The 25,324-nt window shown below is 41.7% G+C and overlaps 1 protein-coding gene and 1 long non-coding RNA gene across 3 annotated transcripts in view; one reads left to right on the plus strand and one right to left on the minus strand.

Moving 5' to 3' along the window:
* OTUD7A (OTU deubiquitinase 7A) overlaps nucleotides 1–25,324 on the plus strand; it is a 151,957-nt gene that overhangs the window by 91,046 nt on the left and 35,587 nt on the right. The window contains exons 5-6 of one of the 2 annotated variants that reach the window (XM_075535611.1): nucleotides 11,640–11,767; nucleotides 12,949–13,061. In XM_075535611.1, the coding sequence (XP_075391726.1) occupies nucleotides 11,640–11,767; nucleotides 12,949–13,061 (241 nt within the window). The remainder of the gene's footprint in view (nucleotides 1–11,639; nucleotides 11,768–12,948; nucleotides 13,062–25,324) is intronic. The other variant, XM_075535612.1, reaches the window with a different exon arrangement.
* On the minus strand, nucleotides 1,533–16,987 carry LOC142430604 (uncharacterized). Its single transcript, XR_012780638.1, has 3 exons — nucleotides 16,865–16,987; nucleotides 4,683–4,913; nucleotides 1,533–1,699 (listed from the first exon to the last, which is right to left on the minus strand). It is a non-coding gene; the product is annotated as an uncharacterized LOC142430604 (long non-coding RNA).

Here is a 25,324-nt window from a genome sequence, read left to right on the forward strand (position 1 = left end):
CTTTTGTCCAGGTAGCTCACAAGTTTGGAGAAGAGACAGAACATAGCAAGATTCATCATGCTAGAAATAGGTCTGAACATGAGATCTAGGGGGTGGGGATTCGAGGTTGTGTTCTACAGCAGAGTTTGGCAAACTTTTGAGATGGAAGAGCCAATCCTGTCCCTCATAACAATTTACAAATTATTCAAGAGCCATAAATGTATTTTTACAAACAAATGAAATCATCATTGTCTAAATAGTATCCTTTAAAAATGAAACCATGGTAGTTTTATTTTCAATTTTATTTCAGAGCCACATGTACATAGCAAAAGAGCCACATATGACTTGAGAGCCACAGTTTATTAACCCCCACTCTAGAGCAACCAAAAAGAGCTTCGTAAGGGAGTGGGGGGGGGTGTTTACTGACATTTGAAGAACCTAAAAACGTGCGGTGTGTAGAAGAAGCTATTCCAGGCAAGGAGTAACACATAAATGTCAGAATCAACATAATGTTTGGTGGCTGAGCTCAGTGAGGCTCAAGCAGAAAGCTTAGGAAGAAATATGTGAGATTGGATAGATGTAGAATTGTGACATTGACAGCAGCAAATAATAGATCTTTTTGAAAGAAAAACAAATGCAGATGCCACCGGGTAAATCATAGTGGAATCCATACAATCAAACATACAGCAGAGATAAGTAACCTTACCCAGCAGTGTTAAGAGCTTCCTGCTCACAAAACCCCCACTAGGTGGTGCACAGGTGTGGCTGGCAATATTTTAATACCTGGCAGTCACAATAGATTTTCTAAAAGCTCATTTTCTCCTTTAAGGCCCACCTTACACATAAGCCAAGTCAGTTTTCACAAGTAAGTCTGGATTTGTTTCAGGGACCATAGAATCAGGGCTTGGGAGTTCCTTGTCATCCCTTGGATGTACAGTAGAGTCTATTTCCAGGGGCCAGCATACTCATTATCAAATGTACCTGCCCAGGTAATGTAGCCTATACTTAGTACTGTGGCCCAAAGTAAGGCCCAGCACCAGACTTCTCTTTATATTTTCAGTACAGTCTATTCAGCAAGAGGTAAAGTTAAAATGAAACTATAATGGGCGTGGTGGGGGGGAAATTCCTGTCCTGAGAAGAGGAGAAAAGTAACTGAGAGAAAGTTTACCTTTCTAGAATGACAAGAGGCACCACTTACTTATTTCTTTTTCACTTTAAAGCTAACAGCTTTCTATCTGTTGCGATTGTAAAAAAATATTCCACACTATTATAGTGAGAAAAATGAAGATATAAAATCCTTCCACCCAAAAAATGACACCTTCTGCCATCCTGGTATAGTATTGATCAGTTTTTGTCTCACTTCAGATGGTGCTCCCTCACTGTGTAAACCCAGCCTTTTCCCTTACAGTCTCACTGATACTATTCTTTAAGAATATGTATTTGATGGTGGGGTAGTATTTCATCATAAGTCTTTCCCATTACTGAAGGCATTTTCCCTTGTTTCACACTTACGCGAAAGAAAGAATGAGAAAGAAGTAATCTCTTACCTCTGTCCGACAGCAGTCTGGTCATAGAGCCTCACATGGACATCATTTATCCTCTGAAACTGCACTGTGGCAGTTGCTCTTTCATAATCCCCCAGAGTGAGCAAGCCCCTGTTGCTGGGTGCTTTCCTACAGCAGGCAGTTTCCTCCCATGAGCACATAGGCCCCTCGTCTGCCTGGGGAAAGCAGGATCATCAAAACTCCTTACACACTAGTTATTCTCTTCCCTCTTGTACTTGCATAGCTGAATGCACAAGCAGCCAGCAGCCACGGGACAAACTAGGTAGTGCTGACTGACCATCTGCTGACCATGCCCAGCTTACAGCCATACGAGCGGAACTCCCATAGGAAACAGTGATCCACAGTCAGTCTTGTAGGCAGGCACTTTGGGACAAGAAGACTGTCTGTAAGAAGCCTCAACATGATATGGTGCAGTGGACCAGGAATTCCCTCTGCCCAGTGGAGCCCTCAGGCCAGAACTGAGGGTGAAGCATATTTGCCAGGCATGTTCCATAAAAGAAATAATATCCCTCACTACCATAAGACAGGGCACCATTTTTTTTTCTGTTGTGAATGGGATCACCAGGAGTTGACGTCGAGTCCATGTAAAAGACAAAACTTCACTCACTAGGAGGGAAGTCCATACTTGTCCTTGGCTATGATAGATGCAGAAGTCCTTGGTTATGGCCTCATCTGCCAATAACAGGACTCATAGTCAGGTTACAGGTTTGTTTTTGTTGCTCCTCATCTGAAAAGTGCAGTGACTCCCAACTCATGGAGACTTAGCCCTAGCCCAGTGGTTCTCAGCCTTCCTCATGCCGTGGCCCTTTCAGACAGTTCCTCATGTTGTGGTGACCCCCAACCATAGAATTATTTTCGTTGCTACTTCATCACTGTCGTTTTAGTACTGTTATGAACCAGGTGACCCTGTGAAAGAGTTGTTCAACCCCCAAAAGGGTCATGGCCCACAGGTTGAGAACCACTGCCTTAGCCCATGAGACTCTCTAGCTTAAGGCTTAGCATTTGGCCCTACTCCAGACCTATCTCCTCCTGCCTATTTACCTCATGGGTTCTCCTCATGGCCTCTCTGCTAGGGTCCCTCTGCATGGAACCCTTCTCCAGATGGTGACTGGCTTACTCTTTCACCCACCATGTCTCTATCCCATGTCTCAATTTCACCCTAAGGCCAATATACTCTTACTCATTATCCTCTCAGGTGCTTTATCACCCTCCACAGAGCTGCCAGATCCACACATAGCATGTTGCTTGCATGTCAGGGCATGCTACTTTCTAACAGTTCATACTACCTGCAGCTTTATACTTTGGTCTGCTGCCATGTGTACTCCCCCACCTAGAATTTCTATGGTTGTCACTGCTCCTATTGAAAAATAAGTATGGAGTTAGTTAAGTGAATTGCTTTGTTATTTTCCATTGAGTTTAATTGTGACTCCGGGCCCCGGTGGTGCAGTGGTTCTGTGTTGGGATGAAAACCATATAATTGGCCGTCTGAAACCACCAGTCACTCCAGGAGTGAAAAACAAGACATATGACAGAGTAGAAGTGCCTGCTACAGGTTCTTAGGTTATCATCTTTATGGGAGCAGACCACCAGGTCTTTTCAACCACAGAGCCATTGAGTGTGTTTGAACCACTGCCCTTCCAATAGGCAGCTAAAGACTTTAGCATTGCACAACTAGAACTTCTTACGTGGAGTATAATGGAGTGAAATTATCCAAATGAGAAAATCAATTAACAAATTCCCCTGCCAACACACACTCGCTAGCCTGGGTGGTATCTCTCCTTACTGTTTCTTTCCTTGTTGGATTTCTTGGTTCCATTTGATCTGCTCGTTAATGGCTGGTTTGTCTTTATGTCTCTCAGCCTCCCTATATAGGCTGGAGTGTGCCCACAGGAAGGCCTCTTTCCACAAGCCAGGTTTATATCTTGGGCCGAGGCCTGTGTACAGTGTCTATTGAAGCCCTGCTTTCTGGAAATTTGAGTTGTCTTAATGCTACAGGTCTCTACATACACTTTATTTTATTTTTAATTATTCTTTTAAAGAACATTTTATTGAGGGCTCTTACATCTTTTAGAACATTCACACATCAATTGTATCAAGTATATTTGTACACATGGTGCCATCATCATTTTCTAAACATTCACTTTTTATTTGAGCCCTTGGCATAGAGCTCCTCTTGTTTCCCTCCTTCCTCCACCTCCCACCCTTGTGAATCCTTGATAAATTATAAATTATTATTATTTTCATATCTTACACCGACTGCTGTCTCCCTTCACCCAGGTCTATCTGCTGACCTTTATGACTATCTCCCAATTGACCCGCGGGAGTTCTGAGCACTGCCCTTCCTAGCCTGATGTGTATTTTTAGGGCTCCTGAGGGGCTTTGTGGTGTTGCTTTGCCCTGTGACTGATATGTTTGTTCCCTTCCTGGTTCGTCCCACTGTGGGGGAGCTCAGACTGGACTCACTCCTGCCGTGTGTCCCCAGCATTGCCCTCTGTTGCAGTGCTCCAGCAAGGGGACATCATGTCTCGAGCTGTTGTCACTGCTACAGGCCTCTCTGTGCCTCAGCAGGGACATCATCCTCAGGACTTGGGTGTGCCAGTATGGGGTCTAGTCCCTCACTATGTTGGTCTGGGTAGACTACAGAAACAAATTCTTAGATACTCAGATGTTTATAAGAAAGAGCTTTATATACAAGATCAATTGAATATTGAGAAAACACCCCAGCCCAGTCCAGATCAAGTCCTTAAGACCGATATTAGCCTATATGTCAAGTACTAGTCTGTAAATTCCTCTTCAGACTCATGCAACACATGTAATGAGGCCAAATGCAGGAAGATCAGAGGCCAGTGGGTGGAAAGTCTTGTGGATCCAGTGTTGGGGTCAGCATCTGAGCACTGGCAGGGGTCTCCATGTAGCTCCTCTGGCTCCAGATCTCTGGCTGTATCAGCATAGCTCTATCAGGTTCGTCATCAGTAATGTCTCCCAGGGAGTGTGTGTGTGTCCCACCTCCAGTGAGTTATTTATCTTCTTCACACCTCCAAAGGAACTCATCAAGCTGTAACCTGATAACAGGTCAGACTCCACCCCTTCACCCTTAAGTCTCGAATTGACAACAGATTATGTAACTAACATACTCACCTCGCTTTTTCCTTCTTGGTTTTCTTCCATGTGGGTGTGGCAGGCTGGGCCTTCTCCCCAACTTGTAATGTCAGTGTTGTCCTCTGTATCACATACTTCTACGAAGGAATTCGGTTTTTCTCTGACTGGGGCTGGCTCTGTAGACCTCTCTGTTCATGAGTTGCTCCACATGGTCACGTTGTCCTCAAGGTTTGACACGCCACGGTGGGGTCTGCACTCACACTCTCATTTCTGTCGAGACAGAAACAAGACCCTCCGCCTGAGTATATTCATGCCCAGCTCCCCCCAATGCCATCCTCTCCCTTGTTATTTTTTTTCCTTTCCTCTTTCCCTACCCCCTTTCCCTCATATGTGTTCGGATGACAAGTACGTCCTTGGGTTTGGTCTGTCCCCTGCCTGATTGCATGTACCTCAACCCATATAGTGTTAGATAAGTGGCTTTTCAACTCTTCCTACTGTGCTTACTATAGTTCCGTCAGTGAGCTCATGCTGCCCTTGTCCTTTTGTGACTCCTCCAACTCTTCCCATGAGACTGTGTACTTCATGGGATCATCAGTGCTTTTTAGAGATGCGTAGCACTTCATCGTGTGTATGTGCCACAATTTTCTAATCCACTCATCTATCGATGGAGATTTATGCTGTTTCCAATTATTTGCAAATGTGAATTGTGCCACAATAAACATTGGGGCACAGATGAGTGGTCATGGTCTATTTCTCACTTCTTCTGGGTACATGCCCAGTAGAGGGATTACTGGGTCATAAGATAACTCAATTTAAATTTGCTTTAAATATCGCCAGATGGCTTTCCATAGTGCCTGCACATATCTACACAACTACCAGCAGTGGAGGAGAGTTCTCGTCTTGCCACATCCCCTCCAATATTTGTTGCTCTCTGATTTGGGCTATCTTCAAGTTGTTTTTAATTTGGGGTATCTTATAGTTGTTTTTAATTTGCATTTCTCTGGTGGCTAATGATCAGGAGCATTTTCTCATGTGTTTATTGGCCATTCAGGTCTCCTCCATAGGGAAACTTTTGTTTGGGTCTTTTGCCCACTTCTTCAGGAGGTTAACAGTTTTCTTCTTTTTGCAGGCTAGATTTAAGTTTGTTGTGTCATTGTTGTGTCATTGCTAAAAATCCTCTCCCAGTCTGTGGGTTCTCCTGTTACTCTCTTGAAGTCTTTCAATGCACATCGGTGTTTTTATCCATAGTATATCCCACTTGCTGATTTCAGCTTCATCTGTGTGTGTGTACCCTCCCCTATTACAGTTAGCCTATATATTCCCTGCATCAAGGTTCTTAGGTATGTCCTAATTCCTTTACTGATGGTCCTAATAGTTTGGGGGTTTACTTCTAGGTCTGTGAACCACCTTGAATTTGTTCTTAAGCATGGGGTGAGGTAAGGTGCTTATTTCATTTTTCTAAAGGTGGGTATCCAGTTTTCAGCACTACTTGTTAAAGAGGGCATCCAGCTTTCACATGATGCTTTTTGGTCCCATGTCGAAGATCAGTTTTCTGTATGGTGATGGTTTTATTTTTGGGTTTTCTGTTCTTTACCATTGGTCTGAGTATCTGTCATTATTCCAGTACCACGTTGTTTTGACCACTGTGGCTGTATAGTAAGTTAAAGACAGTTAAAGTGAGTCCTTTGACTTTGTCCTTCTTCTTGAGAAGTTCTCTACTAATTGTTGGCTTCTTCCCTCTCCATAGGAAATTGGTGGTCAGTTTTTTCAATTCTTTGAAGAAGGTCATTGGTTTTGAATCAGGATAGAATTAAATTTACATAGTGCCTTGGGTAAGATTGACATCTTTACTATATTGAGTCTTCCAATCCATGAGCATGGGAGATTCTTCCATTTGTGGAGGTCACTTTTAGTTCCTTGTAGTAGGGTTCACTAGGTTTCCTTGAATAAGACTTTTGGGTTTTTTTTGGTGAGATAATATCCCTAGATATTTCACTTTTTTCTTGGCTATTGTGAAGGGTACTGTCATCTTGATCTTCTCTTTCATGGTCTTGTCCAATGTATATAACAAACCAATAGAGTTCTGTTTGTTGATCTTATATCTTGCCACTCTTCCATATTTCACTATCCCTGCCAGCACTCCTGTTGTGGAGCTTTTGAGGTTTTAAATGTATAGAATCATGTCATCTACAAATAGCAATAATTTCACCTCCTCCTCTCCCAGAAGGATACCTTTAATGTCCTTCCACTGCCTTATGTTGTTACCTAGGGCCTCCAGTATGATGCTGAATAGAAGTGGAGACAATAGGCATCCTTGTCTGGTCTTCTTTTTTAGTAGGATTGTTTTCATCTTTTCTCCATTGCCAATGATTTTGTCTTATCATAAATAGCTAGTATTAACATGAAGAATTTTCCTTCCATTCCTATCTCCCTGAGAGTCTTAATTAGGAGTGGGTGTTGAATGTTGTCAAATGCTTTTTTTGCATCTATCAATGTTATCATGCGGTTCTTATCCTTTTGGGGTTTTTTAACCAATGTGGTGGATTATGTTAATAGACTTTAGGGTGCTGAACCATCACTGCATCTCTGGAATGAATCCCACCTGATCATGATGGATGATATGTTTATATACTTTTGTATTGTATTGGTCAGTATTTTGTTAAGGATTTTTGCATCTATGTCCATTAGTGATATTGGTCTGTAGTTCTGTATTACTGTGGGATCCTTGTCCTGTTTGGGTATCAAAGTTATACTGGTTTCATAGAATAAGTTTGGGAATTTGCCATCTTTATCTGTATGCTGGAATAATTTCTAGAGGATCAGTGTCAGTTCTTCCCTGAATGCTTGGAAGAATTCTCCTGTGAAGCCATCTGATCTGGGAACTTTTTTAGTTGTTAGTTTCTTGATAAATATATCTATTTCTTCTTTTGCTATGGGTCTGTTGAGATTCTTGACCTCCACAGGATAATACAGGGAGGGATATTTTTCCCCAAGTATGTGTCCATGTTTTCCATGCTGTTGAGTTCATTATAATACAGGCTTTCATAGTGCTTTGTGATTATCCTTTTTCTCATCAGGATTTCATGTGATTTCCCCAGTTTCATCCCTCCTCCTGGCTATTGATGTTTGCTCCTTTCTTTCCTTGGTTAGGTTTGCCAGTGGTCTGTCAATTCTGTAGATCCTTTCAAAGAACTAGCTTTTGGCTGCATTGATTTTTTTTTTTACATTGTTCTCTTGTCTTTCCACTTGCTTAACTCTTCCCTGAGTTGTATTATTTGTTTTCTTTTGCGTTTGGAGAGATTGTTCTGTTAACTCTGTTCTAGTTGTTGGAGGTTTTGAGATAGTATATCAGTTATAAGTCTCTCTTATTTTTTCATATATGCATTAATTGCTATCAGACTTCCTCTGATAACTGCTTTCACTGTATCCCGTAGGTTTTGGTATGTTGTTTTCTCATTCCCATTCGTTTTTAGAAACTTCCTAATTTTCTACCTAATCTGGGCCAGGACCCATTCATGCCACAGAAGATTTTTACTTATCCTCCAGTTGTTTCTCTTGATTTTCTGGTCATCCTTTTATTGATCAATGGTGTGGTAGTCCAAAAGGGATGTCTGAGTGGCCTCTATGTGTTCAAAGTTATTCCGGCTCGACTTGTGTCCCAGCATGTGGTCTAAAAAATGTGGGTTTTTTTGCATCTGCATAGACTGCTCTATAAATGCCTATCAGGTCTAGTCACCTAATTGTAGTGTTTATCTCTGTAGCCTTCTTGCTGCACTTCTTTCCCAGTGATCTTTTTCTGAAACAGTATATTAAAGAGACCTACTATGATTTATTTTTTCATCTTTTGAATAGTTAGTTTGATGAATTTCACAGGTTTCTCATTAGGTATGTATAGACTTATTATATTCACTGCCAATCCTTATCTCATATTATGGTTTGCACCTTGAGTTAAATTTTGTCAGAGATTTGGATTGCATCCTGGCTTTCTTTTAGTTGCCATTTGCCTGGTATGATTTTTGCCAGCCTTTTATTCTTAATCTATTGTTATCAGATAGCTTAAGATGTGTCTCTTGCAGACAACAGATTGATGGGTTATGATTTCTAAGCCAGTCTGGTAGCCTTTGTTTTTTAATGGGAAAATTCAGGCTGTTGAAATTCAGAGTTATTACCACAATCTGTGGATTCATTGCCGTCATCTTGCACCATTTGTGTTGGGTGTTTTCCTATCTCCCTTCATATCAGTGTGCTGTGTTTATGTGGAGGGACTTCATTCTTACCTTCTTTTACCTCTGAGGCAATATTATCTTGGTAGTTGTTTTTGGTGCGTTGACTTCTGGATGAAGTTACGCTATATGGCAGTCTCTTGCTTATGCTTGGTTGATGTTGGTCTTCTGACCACAGTGAGTCAGCAAGGATTTTCTGCAGAGTTGGGTGTCTTTTGGTGTATTATATGAGTTTTTCCTTATCTGGGAAGATTTGCCTTAACCTTTATCTTAGTAGATAATTTTTCAGGGCAGGGGATTCAAGGGTTGTCGTTTTTTCTTTCAGATTTCGGAAGCTATTACTCCACTTTCTCTGCCTCTTCATGGTATCTGCTGATGGGGCTGAACATATTCTTACCTGAATACCATTCTATATGACCACCTGTTTTTCTCTTGCTGCTCTTAAAATTTTCTTTTCTCTCAAAGTTGGATAATTGAATTATCATGTGCTTTGGTGAGTTCTTCCTGGGGTTTAGTCTAAGTGGTGCCCTCTCTGATTCCTGAATAATGTCTGATTATCATTCATTAAGGTGGGGAAATTTGCTCCCAGGAATCCCCTTGCTACTTTAGCTGTTGACATCTTTGTTGTGTCTTATTCTAGTATACCAATTATTTGAATATTGTGCCTCTTCACAGCATCTATCATTCTTCTCAGATCTTCTTCCCCATTTTTATTATCTTATTTGACTGTCTTTCCTGTTTGTTAAAGTCTGCCTGATTTTCCTTGCGATTGCTGGTACTATTCTCTGCCACTTCAAGTCTGTTGGTGAGGTCTGTTATCTTGTGTTTTTTTTTCTTCTGTTATATCATCCATTAATTCTTGTATTTCCCTTTGGCGTGCGGACTTCATCCCCTATATCATGGACTTCATCTCCTCTATCATTGTGTCTCTATTCTGTTGCTTGTCTCAAAACCTATATTACTCCAACCAGCATTCTGAAGATTTATTTCTGTGACAGATGAACATCTGCTTCTTCTACCACTGTTGTTGAGTTTAGGACTCCCTTTACTGCTGGGTTTTTCTTTTCTTGTTTTCTTTTTGAGAGTGTTGAAGTAGGTTGCTGTCTGCATGTGATTTTGGAGGAACTCAGTGTCATATTCCTGGAAGACCAATGGGGCCCTGAGCTCTTTCTCTGCGAGACTTGTAAGATTGGTTTTAGAGACTACCTGTGGCCTATTATGGTGGTGGGTCAGACTACTGTGTGGGCGAGGTGCTACAGTAACTCAGTGGCTGGCAGTGCTGTGAGTCTCAGAGGGTGGGCTGAGGCCAGCTACTGTAGGTATGCCACTGGGGCAGTTTGGGGCAGGCCTGCAGCATGGGTCCAGGCCTTGTGTGGACTTTCTGTCCACTATTTACAGTCTTTCAAAGTTTCTCTATGGAGCTTAAATCTGGTAAAGGCAGTTTTCAGCATGGGTTGTGGTTTTCAGGTCCTGTTGACTTTTTCTGTGTTTTTGGTTTTTTTTAATTTTAAAATCCTAGGCTGTTTTCTGGGGAATCTGGATTCTGCCTGTCTTTTTGTTTTAATGCTATGTTAATGAACCAAGTTTCTGGTGGCTTACATTCAAAGTTACACAAAGGAACAGCCTGGTATATATAGCCTTTAAAAATTTTTTCTTTAATTAATGGACTTATAGGGTGCTCTGGTATTGGGCTGTGCCGTGCCTTCCTCCAGGGAAGGGAAACCAGGTTAGCCAAGTGGGTTTGGGGCAGAATAGATTTGAATTATCCCCCGTCTGCACTCCTGTGTCACTTCTGTCACAATCCTGCACAGATCTACAGGCTGTGATCCTGTAATCTGCTTTCTGTCATGGGTAAATATCCCAGGAGCCCTTCAATTTATGCAAATTAATGTCTAATTATCACTCTTTACCCATGTGGGCAGGCTCTAATGTAGTCACTCTGTTCCTGGTTGGGGAGAGGACATGTACAACTCGAGAATTTGGGAGTGGGGAGAATAGCAGGGAGGGGAACTCTGCTGTGAGGCCTTGTGCCTAGTTCTCAGAGGCTTTCTGCAAGCCTGGCATTATGACCACCTTTAGACAGCAGTCTCGGGAAATTACTGCAAGCTGCAGGTCTAGGATCTTGAGCACAGGAAGAGGTGAAAGACTCCAACCTGCTGGACCTGGTGAAGGATTAGTGGAGCCTGCGGGCAAACACGATGAAATTAGAAGCAAGTTCCCAAATTGCTCTGTGGGTGAAAATCGCAGGGGTAGGTCTGAGCCACAGACTCTAGAACACTGAATCTATTATCACTCAGCCTCCCAATATTGGCCTCCTTACCTCTTAATTTTCAGATCCAACAACAGGAGCACCAAGCGGGTGATTCTACCTGGACGCCATCTTGACTGCTCTCCTCTATATAAACTTTAAATGCAGCTGCTCATGCTTCCTGGCCTGGAGCACTGTGTGAGTACAGGCTTCTAGATTGCCCAAGTGTTACCTTATTCAAACTCAGAATTGGGACCTATTAGCTCCCTGAAAGCAAAATTACGAGACTAAAAGTGTATTGTGAAAGCTCCCAGTGTGTTATCAGTGGTGATCTCATTTTTCACCTGCTATGTGTCATTAAACAGGGGAATACTTCTCATTAGGCAGCTTGTGATGATGAGAACTAAACACTTACTGAGCACACTGTCTTGGTGCACATCTGCATGGATGTCTGAGACTTTCCTTCACTTGTCTCACTTATCATGCCCTTTCATTTCTTTTGTTCCGATGGACCTCTGGCTACAGGAATGTGGGGGTTTCATGACCGGGATCTGGTCTTGCGGAAGGCTCTGTACACAATGATGAGAACAGGGGCAGAGAGGGAAGCTCTGAAGAGGAGATGGAGGTGGCAGCAGACTCAGCAGAACAAGGAGGTGAGTACCTGAAGTGTGTCCAAAGTTAAGACCTGGAGCAGTAGAAGATTCCAGAGTGTGACCCCTCATACCAAGTGATCTTGTTTGGTCCGGTAAGAGCAGCTTCCATTTCTTCTCCCAGAAGCAGAGATACACTGCAATAGTACAGTTTGTGGCAGTGTGACCATGTGTCTACCTACACCTCTGAGCTGGCCTAGTTATGCGCTGCCCACCTTCACGCTCAAAAGTGTCACGGCTTAAATGACAACTTATGTAACCATATGACTGCCCGATAACTGCTATTGTGGTTCCATGAAGAACAGAGGAAGTTGTAAGGCACCTGGAACTGCCCAAGACATCAGTCTCTGACTGTGGCCATGCTCAATCTATACAATCCTAATTGTCTTCCCTAGAGGAACATTTTGTACAGCACTCTACAAGTCAAAAACGACCGAATAGCCTTTCCGAGTACTGCAACTTCTGTCCCAAGGAACCACAGGTCTAATTGCAGTTGGCAATTATCTTACTCAGGTGGTGGGTGGCAAGTATGGGTTCTGGGTTTGCCCAACATGTGTGTGAATGTTAAGCAAAGTGATGTGAGGAATCAAAAAGATACCCAGGCTTTAAACTGAAGTGAAACTAATATTTCTTGTGTGGTATAGAAAATTGTTTGTTCTCTTTAGACTTCAAGTGCTCCTCCTATATATATATAAATTTTAGTTGCAAACTAAGAAGAAGCAAGGTGTGACTCCAAAACTGGAACAAACCCATTGCTCAAGTCAATTTCAACTCATACCAGACATATTTCACTGTAACCTGACTAGATGATAATCTAAAAATTCTTCAACTTTGCTTTGCTAAAAGGCAGAAATAACTATTTGAAGTGTCATCCCTTGAAACCTTTTACTAGGAAACCTTACATATGGAATGTGTGCAAGATGACATGTGACCCTCTGCCACTTAGAAGAACCTTTCTCGCTGGACAGACTCCCCCACACTCTGAGATTAGAAGTTGAATTTTCTGAAAAATATTGCCAGCAGCCAAAGGGGGGAGGTCAGTGGTTATAGCACATGCTCCAGCCTCGGTCCCATATAGACTCACCTCAATCACCATGCATTTCTCAGGTAGACAGGTGACAAAGGAAGGTGATACGCTGACCTTCCCCACCTTTCTGAAGCAAGCACCCTTCTTTTGTGTACAGTCAGGGCTGGTGTACACAGAGGAAGAATGGGAGCGAGAGTGGACAGAGCTGTTGAAGTTGGCATCCAGTGAGCCAAGAACACACTGCAGCAAGAATGGCGGCTCAGGCGGAGGGTAAGTGTGCCTGGTCCAGGGTTCCTGAGCTCCAGGGACCCAGACTCCAAACAACACGCCTAGAGATCAATGGAGCCCTGCCAGACACCAGCAATCACCTTGGCAGATTTCAGTACACATGTACATCTAGCACAGCATACGCTACCATCTCCCATGCTGCTCATGCCCATCGGTACATAGTAGCCTGTAGTGGCCAAAGCGCAGGTTTGTACTCACACACTGCCACTGGATTAACCAGACTCCAGGGCACAGGCTTCTGCTTTAGTAGTTTCAGCAGCTCAATATCTATTTAATTTTTGGCTTTAAGAACTAACACTCCAAACAAAAGATCCTTAAACCAGTCCACAATTTCTCAAATGGACTCTATGTGTGTGTGTGCACGCACGTGTGTGTTCCTTTCAAAAAGGCTCTGCAGCTGGATATCTTCAGGAGGCTTGTCCTTGCATACACAGCATAAATATTTCATTATATGTGAGTGCCACTAAGCAGCTGGGGCGGTCACACAGCCTTTGACTTAAGGAATGTCAAAGAATTGCCTTTTGGGATCTGAGGACAAAGGTATTGGCGCTTATCTTATGTTCTTAGAGCTAGTATAATAGAAATACCATAAATGGAGGGCTTTTAACAGATGGAGATGTCTTTTCTTAGTTTTCTTTCTTAAGAGGATAGAAGCTTGGGATCAGAGTACTGCCTTTGGGGGAAGGTTATATCTCTGTGTGCCAACTTTGGGCAAACTTTCTTACCTCTTATCACCTTCCGTGCCATCCATAATATATCATTTAGTCCCCAGCACTCCTGGAAACATTCTTCTATGAGAATGTGAGCATTGATACAGAACAGACTCCATGAAAAAATTCAATAGCTTTATGTATCTCCCTCTCAGGTGTGTATGGCCAGTGTCAGACCCCTAAGTCTCCACCCGTGGGTTATCACTTACCGAAACAGCAGGACAAACAATACTAACTGGGTCCAGCAGCAGCTTCGGGGACTGTGCTAAAGAACAGACCCTTAGATATAAATGTTTCATATATTGCTACAGTGTTGCCTTATTAATTTGGCTTAGTAATGTGACCTTTCAACACCAAAATTATAGTTTGTTTTGAATATCTAGGGATAGTGATTCTAAATAAGCAAGATCCCCGCAGGCACAGTGGTAAAAGCACCTGGCTTCGAACTCAAAGACTGCCTACTCGGCCCCACCAGCCACTCTCTGAGAGAAAAGCATGGCAGTCAGCTGCTGTGTAAGGAAGGAAAGAACAAAAAGCCTTCGTTTTTAAAGATGAAGGAAGAGTCTGAGTCTTGGTTGGGAAATGAACCCACCCCTGTTAGGACAATCAGCCATTAAGATAATCAGACGCTACCCAAGGAAAAGTCTAGCGGGTTAGGAAAGAAAGAGCAATGGAAATAGAAACACGGGAGAAAGTGGACTAGGGGGTGATATGTTGAGGAGATTGCAGTGGATGAGTACCAGGGTGAATTTGAAACCATGCTGTGGAGGACCAGTGTTGAACTTGCAGTCTGGTGGATTATAACTTGATCCTCAAATCTAACCCTTTCCCAAGAAAGGAATTTAGCTCAGGGGCCAGGAAAAAAGGAAAGCTGTATACTTGGGCAGGTTGGACTATCGCTTGGGGTGACTAAAATTCCCTGAATTATACATGAGGTATTCCTCTGTGTCTCATGCTCCCATTCCGGGGGTCCTCGTGGTGCAAGTCCTACCTACGGTGCAGCATTAAGACAATGGACTGGCAGAAGTAACTGCATAACGTGGAGGGGGACGCCTCCCTTCAGCAGAGCAAATAAAGCAGAGTTTCAGAGGAGGGAAAAAATGGTATATGACAGTTGAGTGTAAAATTAATGGTCTACTCGGTAAACCGTCACCTAATTTGCAATAAAAAGTTTTTTTTTTTTAAAGAAAGAAAGAAGATGGAAATGTGCTTGGCATTGTGAAAATAGAAATATTGGTGATAACTCAGAATGATGGATATGGGTTGGGTGAGGGAGAAGAAAATAGCAAGCTGCACCACATAGGCATTGTGCTTAGCACTCTATTTCCCCCTTTAAACATGACCCTGTAAATCTGGAAGATACTTTTTCAGATTGGAGCGTCAACAGAATCAAGTGACTTTACTAATATCATAAAATAAATGGAAGAGTCATAGAAAATTGGTCTCATCATTAAGTCTCACCAATGGTACAAATTTCTCTCAGAACACTACATACAACGAATCTAACAGATATTTGACCTGGTTAGATTTAAACTGCTTTCTCTGAACTGTGTTTAAAGTGTCAGCTCAAGGTTTAATGGCTTTACATGCAATGCCACACGAACATTATTTAATCTGGGACCTGAACATTCATTCCTCAAAACATTTGGCCAATTAACTAGGATCAAATCCATACATGCACAGCCTGTGGGGTGTAGGATCTCATAAACAACTTTGTGGGGTTCTTTTCTTGAGCAATCCATTTCTGCGACTTCCTGGGAGTTTGGGGTCCTTCAAGGTACCATTTGGCCCTTTTGATACCCTTCAGCCAGAAGGCTGGGCTTTAATTGCAACACTTTCATGCTTGGACCTTTATCCTGGGCCAAGTGCCAGAGGATAGAAAGAAGAAAAACTGGGCTTCACCCTATCTTCTTGGCATCATAACTCCAATAATCTGAAGAAGCTTTGCTCCATTGCCTTTTTCATTTCTTGAGGCTTCTGTTTGACCTCTACTGCCACCTCTAAGGGAATTTTTGCATCTTATTTGTACTTTAGAAGTTTCTTGGTCCAGTCTTCAAACCCAAACTAAAAGTGTTCTTCTAGACTTCTCTATACCCTCACCAGTGCCCCCTCCTGTGCTTTGTGGCGTGTTGCATTCATGCCTGGGAAGAGCAGAACCGGCAGGGGGATATAAATCATCACCAGCTCAATAGTATTTCAAATTCGCATTTCTTCCTCAATCTGCTTGCCATTATTTACTTTTCACCATCTTCCAATTTATCATCTGTACACACTGCCTCGGTAATATTGTTGTTCTCTATAAAAGAGAGAGGATGGCATAATCTTAGCCCACTTTTCCCCAAAGTGTTCTACACAGCAGCAAGGATTAGACGTGAGGTGGTAAATCGGAGGGTTTGAGGTGGCAGAGGATATCGAGCAAAGGCGATCTAGAGCAGCAGAGGGCAAGGAGGGACAGGGTTATTAGGACTCCTCTTTCCTCGCTGCCTCTCACAGATCTCCTCTACTGATACATCATAAGACGCTTCAACCAAATTTGGCATTTTCTAAATTATTCTGAATAGTATGATTTGCTAGAGATTCAGTCACATTTCAGCACTTGAAAATAACATTCATCATTACCTAGGAGTAACTAGCCTTCACCAAATATTTTACAACGTGGCCTACTGATAAAGCTACTCTCAATGAGCATAAGGTCCTCTATGTTAGACTTACCTCTGAGATCATTTGATTTTCATTACTGATGACCATTGTGAAAACAGCTGCCTCAAATGTTTGCTGCTGTACAGAGGGCAATATTTTTGCTTTTAGACAAACTTTGATTCCCCAAAGTAACTTCTAAATTCCTCCTCTTAAATTTTGGGGTTTATTGTAGTCCTGTCCACAAGTTGAAAAATCCAGAATGTCTTTCTTTTTCAAAGTTTTGCACCATGCTCCTGAAGCCATGTATTTTTAAGTACTTTCAGTTCAATCTATTTACTCTAACACCAGGAATAGAATGATCATTGTCTTAAGCTGGATTTCTAGAGCAGCAAAGCTGCAAAGTGAGGTGTTAATTTAGATCAAGAAATGACTCACAGTTATAGAAGTGGGTAAATCAAAGCCCAACCAGGCTGTACATCTGTGGTCGTCTGTTAGGCTGAAGACATCTCCTGATTTGGGTCTTTTTGCGACAGTCGACGTTTAGTAGAAAGACCAAAGGATGGTGGCTGTCAAGGAGGTTAAATCCAAGGTCAGTAAGTCAGGCTTGTGATAGCAGAGGTAATGAACCCAGGGTTGGCAGGTTAGATGACAGATTACTGACAATTCCCAGCATCAGCAGGTAAAATATGCCCACCATAGTCTCAGGTCCAAAGAGCCAGAGGTCAGTATACCAGATGCTAGGTTCATTCCTTGCAACAAGTTTTCTAGAATGTCCACTTATATATAAACAGAGCACACCCCCAAGACAAGATGCATTCTACTCTAATGTTGTCTGATTGTGGATGCTTACAATTGATTGACTGTGATATCATTATGTTAAGTCAGGTCACAGAGGTTTGCTACCATAAACTACCTAACCTCTTTGCCATTGAGTCAATGCTGACTCATAGTGACCTTCTGAGGGTTTCTGAGACTGCAACTGTTTCTGGGAGCAGAAAATCCAGGCTTACTTCTGTGGAGCTGCTGGTGGTTTTGAAATGGCGACCATGCGGATCACAGTTCAACTCATAATCACTACACCACCAGGGCTCCTGCCAAACTAGCTAGTGAAGTTTAAATAAAACCTTATCATAGTCCACCCTTGTTATATGTTGGTACCTGTACAGATCTCTTTAAGCCATACATAATCTCTAAATAAAGACAATTATAAAGTCATACTCATACCTAACATGAATCAATTAACATGCAAGCCAAACCATACTAATCCCATTTATATATTTTATAAATGAGCAACACAAATAATGTTTGATGTATACGTGCGAGGAAGAAATACTCATACTAATCTTCGACCTTGTTTCTGCATGTGATCATGTGGCCATAGCTGGTATTTAGAACTGTCTTCTTGCACTACCCATTATATATTCTCTTTGCATTCAGCAGTCACATCAGCTAGTTGTGGTTCTTTGCCTGGTGGGGGGGACCCAAACCTTCATTCTTGAATTATCTGAGGCATTAATAGTCATGTCAGAATTGGGTTGCTATAGTTTACCATTGATTTTAATCATATGGTATGGTACTACTAAGAAATTACCCAGGATCTCCTGCATCCCAGGCATATTTTCCTTCAGCTTCCATTCTGTAATATCAATTGTTTCCCCTGGGATTGTAATCAGAATAAATTACACCACTCAAGATAGTAACTCCACTCTTTATTTATTGATCCAGGTGCATGAGGATCCCCAAGGGGCTGGGAGGCATTCTCAACTTCCTGTTCAATTAAATCACTGTTGTGTCTCCAAGAGTACTGCTGCCTTTGGAACTGTTTTGGAACTGTTTAGTCTGGGTGACTAGAGAAGCAAAGTCATAGACACCCATATATGTATAAGAGAGAACTGTATATCAAAGAGTAATTGCACATTGAGAAAACATCCAGCCCAGCCCAGATCAAGTCCCGAAATCCAATATTAACTCAGTATGGATATTGTGCCCCATCTGACCCTACCACACTGGGGCAAACACTAAAGGCAAGCAACAGAGCAGCAAGGGGAACAAAGCAATGAAGTCCCTGAACAATACCAAAAGTAGATTTTGGGGCCAGGGTATGGCAACCCATCAGACTCAACTGAAAAACACACCTAAAGGTCAACAAACAGACCTGGAACTGCTTATTGGCTTTTCTTTTTTGTTTGTCATTGGTTTTGTTGTTGCTGTTGTTTGGTTTTACTTTGCCTTGATTTTACGCTTATTATTGTCTCTTGTGTGTCTATCTAGATAAGATAGGCAGGATAAACAATCCAGAGGAGAAAGCAACGGGACCAATGGTTCCAGGAGGACATGGGAGAGAGGAGGCAGGAAAACGAAGTGGGTGTTAACAAACCCAACAACAAGTGATCTAAAATCAATGACAAGGAGGGTGTGGTATGCCTGATAGGGCTTGATTAAGGGAAATATAACTGAGAATGAAGGCCAAACATGATAGTGGGACAAGAGTAAAAGTAAAAGGAAATAGAGGAAATAACTAGGAGGCAAAGGGCATTTATACAGGTCTAAATACAGGCATGTATATATGTAAATATTTGGATATAATGATAAGTAAGTAGATCTATGTACATATATTCATATGTTAAGTATCAAGGTAGCAGACAGACATTGGGCCTCTACTCAAGTACTCCCTCAATGCAAGAACACTTTGTTCTAATAACCTGGCATTCCATGATGCTCAGCTTCCCAACATGATCGCTGAAGACAAAATGGGTGCATAGCAAATGTGCTGAAGAACGTTGATGGTTCCCAGCTATCAAAAGATATAGCATCTGGGGTCTTAAAGGCTTGATGACAAACAAGTGGCAATCTGGCTGAGAAGCAACAGAGCCCACATGGAAGAAGCACAACCAGCCTGTGTGAGGTGTCAATGGGATCAGGTATCAGGCATCAAAGATCCCAAACAAAAAATCATATCAATGTGAATTAGGGGGAATGTGGAGTGGAGACCCAAAGCCCCTCTGTAGACAATTGGACATCCCCCCACAGAAGGGCCACAAGGAAGAAACGAGCCAGTCAGGGTGCAGTATAGCACCGATAGCACATACAATTTTTCTCTAGTTCTTTAATGCTTCCTCCTCCCACTATTATGATCTCAGTTCTACCTTACAAATCTGGCTAGACCAGAGAATGTACATGGGTACAGATAAGAGCTAGAAACACAGGGAATCCATGACAGATAAACCCCTCAAGACCAATAATGAGAGTAGTGATACCAGGTGGGTAAGGGTAAGGTGGGGGGAGCAAGGTGTACCAATCACAATGATCTACATATAACCCCCACCCTGGGGAATGGACAGCAGAAAAGTGGGTAAAGGGATACATCAGTCAGTATGAGACATGTGAAAATAATAATAATTTATAAATGATCAAAGGTGTGGGTGGGAGGGAGGAGTGTGGGGGGAGGTGGGCGCACAGAAATGAGGAGCTGATATGAAGGGCTCAAGTAGAAAGAAAATGCTTTGAAAATGATGATGGCAACATATGTACAAATGTGCTTGATACAATGTATGTATGTATGTATTGTGATAAGAGCTGTATGAGCCTCAGATAAAATGATAAAAAAAACAGTCCTCAGAGGGCAATTTATAGCAACTAAACCCACATCAAAAAATAAGAAAAAACTAAAATCTACACATTTACCCAGAATTCTAACAATTAGAAAAACAATAGCAAAATAAACCTATAGCCACAAGAAGAAAAGAAGTAATAAAGATGAAAGCATAAATAAATGAATCAGTAAAAAATAGAATCAACAAGACAAGAAGTTGGTTCTTGGAAGCATTAACAAAATTCATAAGCCACTGGAAAATTATCAAAGGAAAATAAGTAGATGAGAGCCAGATTCAACAATAAATAGAAATCAAGGATAAAATTGGGAACAAGAAGAAGTGAAAATCTTCCAGTTTTTAAGTGACATGATTTTACATGTAGAAAACACAGAAGACTACACAACAATTTTTCTATCTACCAGGGAAGAAATCTCTATAAAAGACATTCAAGAAAACAATATCATTTACAATAGGCACCCAAAAGATGACTCACTCAGGAGTAATCCTAACCTAAGAAACTAAAGACCTGTACAAAGAAAAGTACAGCACACCATTAGCAATAAACCAAGAGACCTACACAAATGGAAGGATATCCTCCTGTGTTCAGGATATTGTGAAAAGTCCAACCAATCTTTAAATACAATGCAATTCTGACCCAAATCCCAACTTAATTCTTTTTTTTTTAAAGTAAAAAATCATATGAAAGAATAGACTTGTGATAATCAAAGAACTTCTGAAGAAGAAAAACAAAGGAGGAGGCCTTACACTTACTGACCTCAAAAACTTAGCCACAATAGTCAAAACAACCTAGTACGGCTGATATATATATACCAATAGAACAAAATAGAAACCCCCAAAATAACGGATCCACTGCCAGAGCATTGTTCTTTGACAAAGGGCCAGAAAATATTAAATAGGAAAGAGACAGCCTCTTCCACAAATGATGCTGGTAAAATTGAATCTCCATTTGCAGAAGAAGGAAACGGTACCCATACCCTGCCATGTGCATAAAAATGAGCCCAGGATCAATTAGAGCCCAAAAAGCAAATGCAAGAGCTATGAAAACCATGAATGACAAAATTGGAATAACTCACGGCCCTGTTGTTCTGCAAACATGGACTACCAAATACAGGAAAAAGGAGCACTCACCTCTTTCTTATACACATATGAGTCTATGAATTTGTTCCTCTAGTCTACCCGAACTAACGCTGGAACCCACTATTCTGAGCAAAATTAGTCCATCAGAAAAGGGAAAATATCGTAGAAGGTAATTACTATAAGTATAAACACCATGACAAAGGCAAGCATCTGTTCTCAAATCATGTTATCATGTAATAGTCTAGCAATGTTCATGTCAATAGTCTCCTAATGTTCATGTCTTAGTTTACATCTTAAAAAGCACTTCAACAGAGGAAGACTCACCTCTGCCGGGATTGTTTCTCATGTTGAAGGGAAAAGGGAAAGACCAATCAGTTCCTGCTGTAAAACAGATCCACAGTCACCCCAGATCAACAGACACTCCAACAAAGGTGCTCAGTATAGAAATATTCTGTATGGAAACTCAAGTCTAGATGAGTGTGTGTGTGTGTGTGTGTGTGTGTGTGTGTGTGTGACATGTCTGTCTTGGATAAGGTGGTTCCACTTCTGTAGGTGGGTAAACTACATGGGGCAACCTGTCATTGGCAAAAACATTTAATGTAACATATAAAGAACCCCCACTCGAAGAACACACCCGGTATTAAATTCCTAATCTGGAATTTTTGACCAAGTTTCTGTACACAACCATAACTTTAGACTGTCGTTTCAAGGTGCACAGCGTCCTTCTTTTGCCACCCCAATAGAATCCAATTTGGAACCCAACTAAGTGAACTACACCTTACCGTAAACACATCTGTAGCAGACTAAAGGAAGCAAAATTCTCCCTTTAACTGAAACACCGTAGTGTTAGAAGAAGCAGATGACTACTGTTTCACTACTTTGTTTCATGCCATGTCTTAGTCCAGCAGGCATAGTGGGTGAGTGTATTGAAAGTTCTGCCCTATTTCCAACCCTCATTGTTTAATAAACAGCATCCAGTTGTTTTAAGTTTTTAATCCATACAAGTCAGCCATTCCTGTATTCTAGTTTTAAAAGCTGTAAACTTTCATTTACTCAACAGTATTTTAAATTCTATACCACTGGCTAAACTAATGATAGTATCAATAGGATTAACACGTGCCCCATGGGGATGATTTGTATAAGGTTCCCCAGTAAAATGATAATGATATCTCTAAAGTGAACCAGGAACATATATAAACCATAGATATATGCATGGATTTGGGGCTCTCGGTAATTGCAACCCTAATCTAATAACAATTCATTCTTATGACATGGCCCTGCAATTATTTACTATTATTGAATTGTACTTCTCTTAATCCTTGGATAGATATGTGTATTTCAAAATTTTATCCCCATTAGTTTGAGCAAGTTGTGGTTATAGAAGCATTATGGTAAAATGATCTTTAAAATGGATATTATTTGCTCTAGTAAAGAAATCACTGATGACATAAGCACTAGACCAAATTGTGGTGAGTAAATCAGATGGTGCCTGGCTATTAGAAAGAATGGACCTCTACTTTTCACTTTCCTGCTCGCTGGCCACCCTGAGAGCTGTCAGAGCCCTGCCATGCTCCTACCAACCTTAGGTCAGACGACTAGGCACCCTGTGATCTTCCTGAAGTCTGTGTCATTGCATGTGGCTACGTGAGGATTTATGGACTAGTATTGGACTTGGGAACTTGAGCTGGACTAAGCTAGGATGTTTCCTTGATATATAATTACTTCTTGACAGAAAGCTCTTTCTTTTGTATATATGAATGTCCCTGGACTGGGTTCTCTAGTCTATCTGGCTAGATTGACACATTGTTCTTGAGCCTAAGGAGCACTCTGGACATATTTTTTCCTGAACCAATTAGTTTGTCCTTTTGGCAGTTGATGGTACTTTCAGTGTTCTTCGGCAGCACCACAATTAGAATGCATCAATTCTTCAGTCTTCCTTGTTGAGTGTCGAGGTTTCACATGTATGTGGGCAGTTGGAGGGTGCTATGACTTGGCAGGCACACCTTGGTACTCAGGGTGATTTCCTTGAAATCTCTAGGAGGTCTTGTGCAGCAGCTTTACCTAATGCTGCTAATATCTTTAGGTCTCTTGACTGCTACTTCTGTGAACAGTGACTTGATCCAGGCAGGGCAAGTTACTTCAATCTTTTCTCCCTTTGTCATGATACCTATTGGTCCAGTTGTGAGGATTTGGGTCTTCCTTGCAATGAGTTGTGGTCCATGCTGAGGACTGCATGTCTTGATCTTCATCAGCAAGTGCTTCAAGTCCTGCTCACTTTTAGCAGTAAGGTAGTGTCATCTGCATATTGCTAGTTGTTAATAAGCCTTCCTCCAATCCTGATGCCACATTCTTCTTCATTTAATCCAGCTTCTCTGATTATTTGCTCAGCATACAGATTATACAGATTGAATAAGTATGATGAGAAGATACAACCCAGATGCACATCTTTCCTGATTTTAAACCATGCAGTAAGAAAGAATCCTTGTCATCTTGTGAATTGGAAATACAAGTATGCACTGAGAAGTTGTGACCCATCCATGTGTATATTTTTGTGCGTTTAAGTTGATATTATGTGAAGGTCTGACTCAATGATGACCCCTTTACCACTCCCTCACCTCATGTTGTTCAGATCTTTGTATTATATACTTCCTTTTGGGGATGTGGGGTTTGTGTTTTATTTCTAAGCAATAATATATTATACAAGATATGGACTGTCTCTTCTATAATTGCATGACATTATCGGAGGGATCTACACAAAGTTCATGGAAAAGTGGTACTAAGCGATGATGGAATTTTTCCATGCACTGTTTGCAGTCCCTTCATAGATGATTCCACTTTAATGGTAGACTTTCTATAGAAAGTCCTCGATTATTGATGGAGGAAGCTGTCATGCTAGGAATGCCCACATGGAAAAAGACCTTGGATGCTCTTAGGACTAATGTGAGTAAAAGAAAGAAAAAACTTGCAAAGCTGCTGACAGGTTACATGGCCAGCTCTGGTCAGCTGCGTAGGTGTGTGTGGGACATTCAAGGCCACTTGCTGCTAGTTGTGTCAGCCAGCTCTGGGCAGCTCCACACCGTAGGGGAGATTCAAGGTCACTTGCTGCTAGTTGTTTCAGCCAGCTCTGGTCAGCTCCCCACGGGTGGGGAGATTCAAGATCACTTGCTGCTAGAAGCCAGCCTGGCTTGATCCGACCATACAATAGTAAAATCATATTTGTGCCTAACATGATAAAACTAAAATGCATACAACTAAAAATGGCCAGCCTCATTTAGACATAATATTCTATAAGTGAACAAAATATTTATGCTTAATAATTGTAGTTATGTGAACACCTTCCCCATAATCCTGTCAATATACTCCCGTACCCATGTAAGCTAGCCACTTCATGCCTTTATCCCCCTTATTTTGGGTATCAAATTTCTATACTGCCTATTTATATCAACCTAGTACTCTGAAGAGACAGATATGTTCTTTGGTGTGAAGACGCTCCATTCAAGTTGGATCCATAAGCAAAGTCAAATCAGGATAGACCATCCATAAAGTCAGCAGCAATGTGAACCAATTCACAGACTCAAATGCCTTAACTTTATCTGGTCAGGTTCTAGTCATCCTAAGGTGGGCTGCCTCACTTAGACTTGCCAGAGTGCCCATTGGCTGCCTCGCTTCAAGGGTCCTTTCACAAATTCTCAAAACCCTACCCCCTTGGGTCAGGCACGCCATTGGCTCAGGTTCTGTACAACTCTTTAAACTTGAGACCAGCCAGCCCATTCTCATCTCTCCTGTAGTCCGGGTACCAAGTCCGTGGGTGTCAGTGGCTAGACTCAATCCTTCTTCTATTGCTACTGCCCTCAGGCTCCCTTTCATGTTCAGTCCTACCAGAGGAGAATTTCTTCATGGCTCCAGAGTTTCCAGCTTCAGGAGCAAACCACTAGATCACCATTCAAAAAGGCCAAATGGCTCCTCTTTATTCCCCCTTCAGTCTACCAACAGCTCTCTCTGCAAGTCCCTTCAAATGTAACTGTCCTGAGCATTCAAGGCACTGGGTGGGGGGGTCCTTTTCTAAGGATTCTTTGCAGGCAGGTCCCCTACCCATGTAAAGATCCAATTTAATTATGAAGACAGTGGGATTATAAACTTGATATTCATACTTCTAAATAATTATTTCTTTCACACATTATATCAATAGGTAGAAGAAATCAGT

The sequence above is a fragment of the Tenrec ecaudatus genome, chromosome 17 (assembly GCF_050624435.1).
Source record: "Tenrec ecaudatus isolate mTenEca1 chromosome 17, mTenEca1.hap1, whole genome shotgun sequence".
Lineage (NCBI taxonomy): Eukaryota > Metazoa > Chordata > Mammalia > Afrosoricida > Tenrecidae > Tenrec > Tenrec ecaudatus.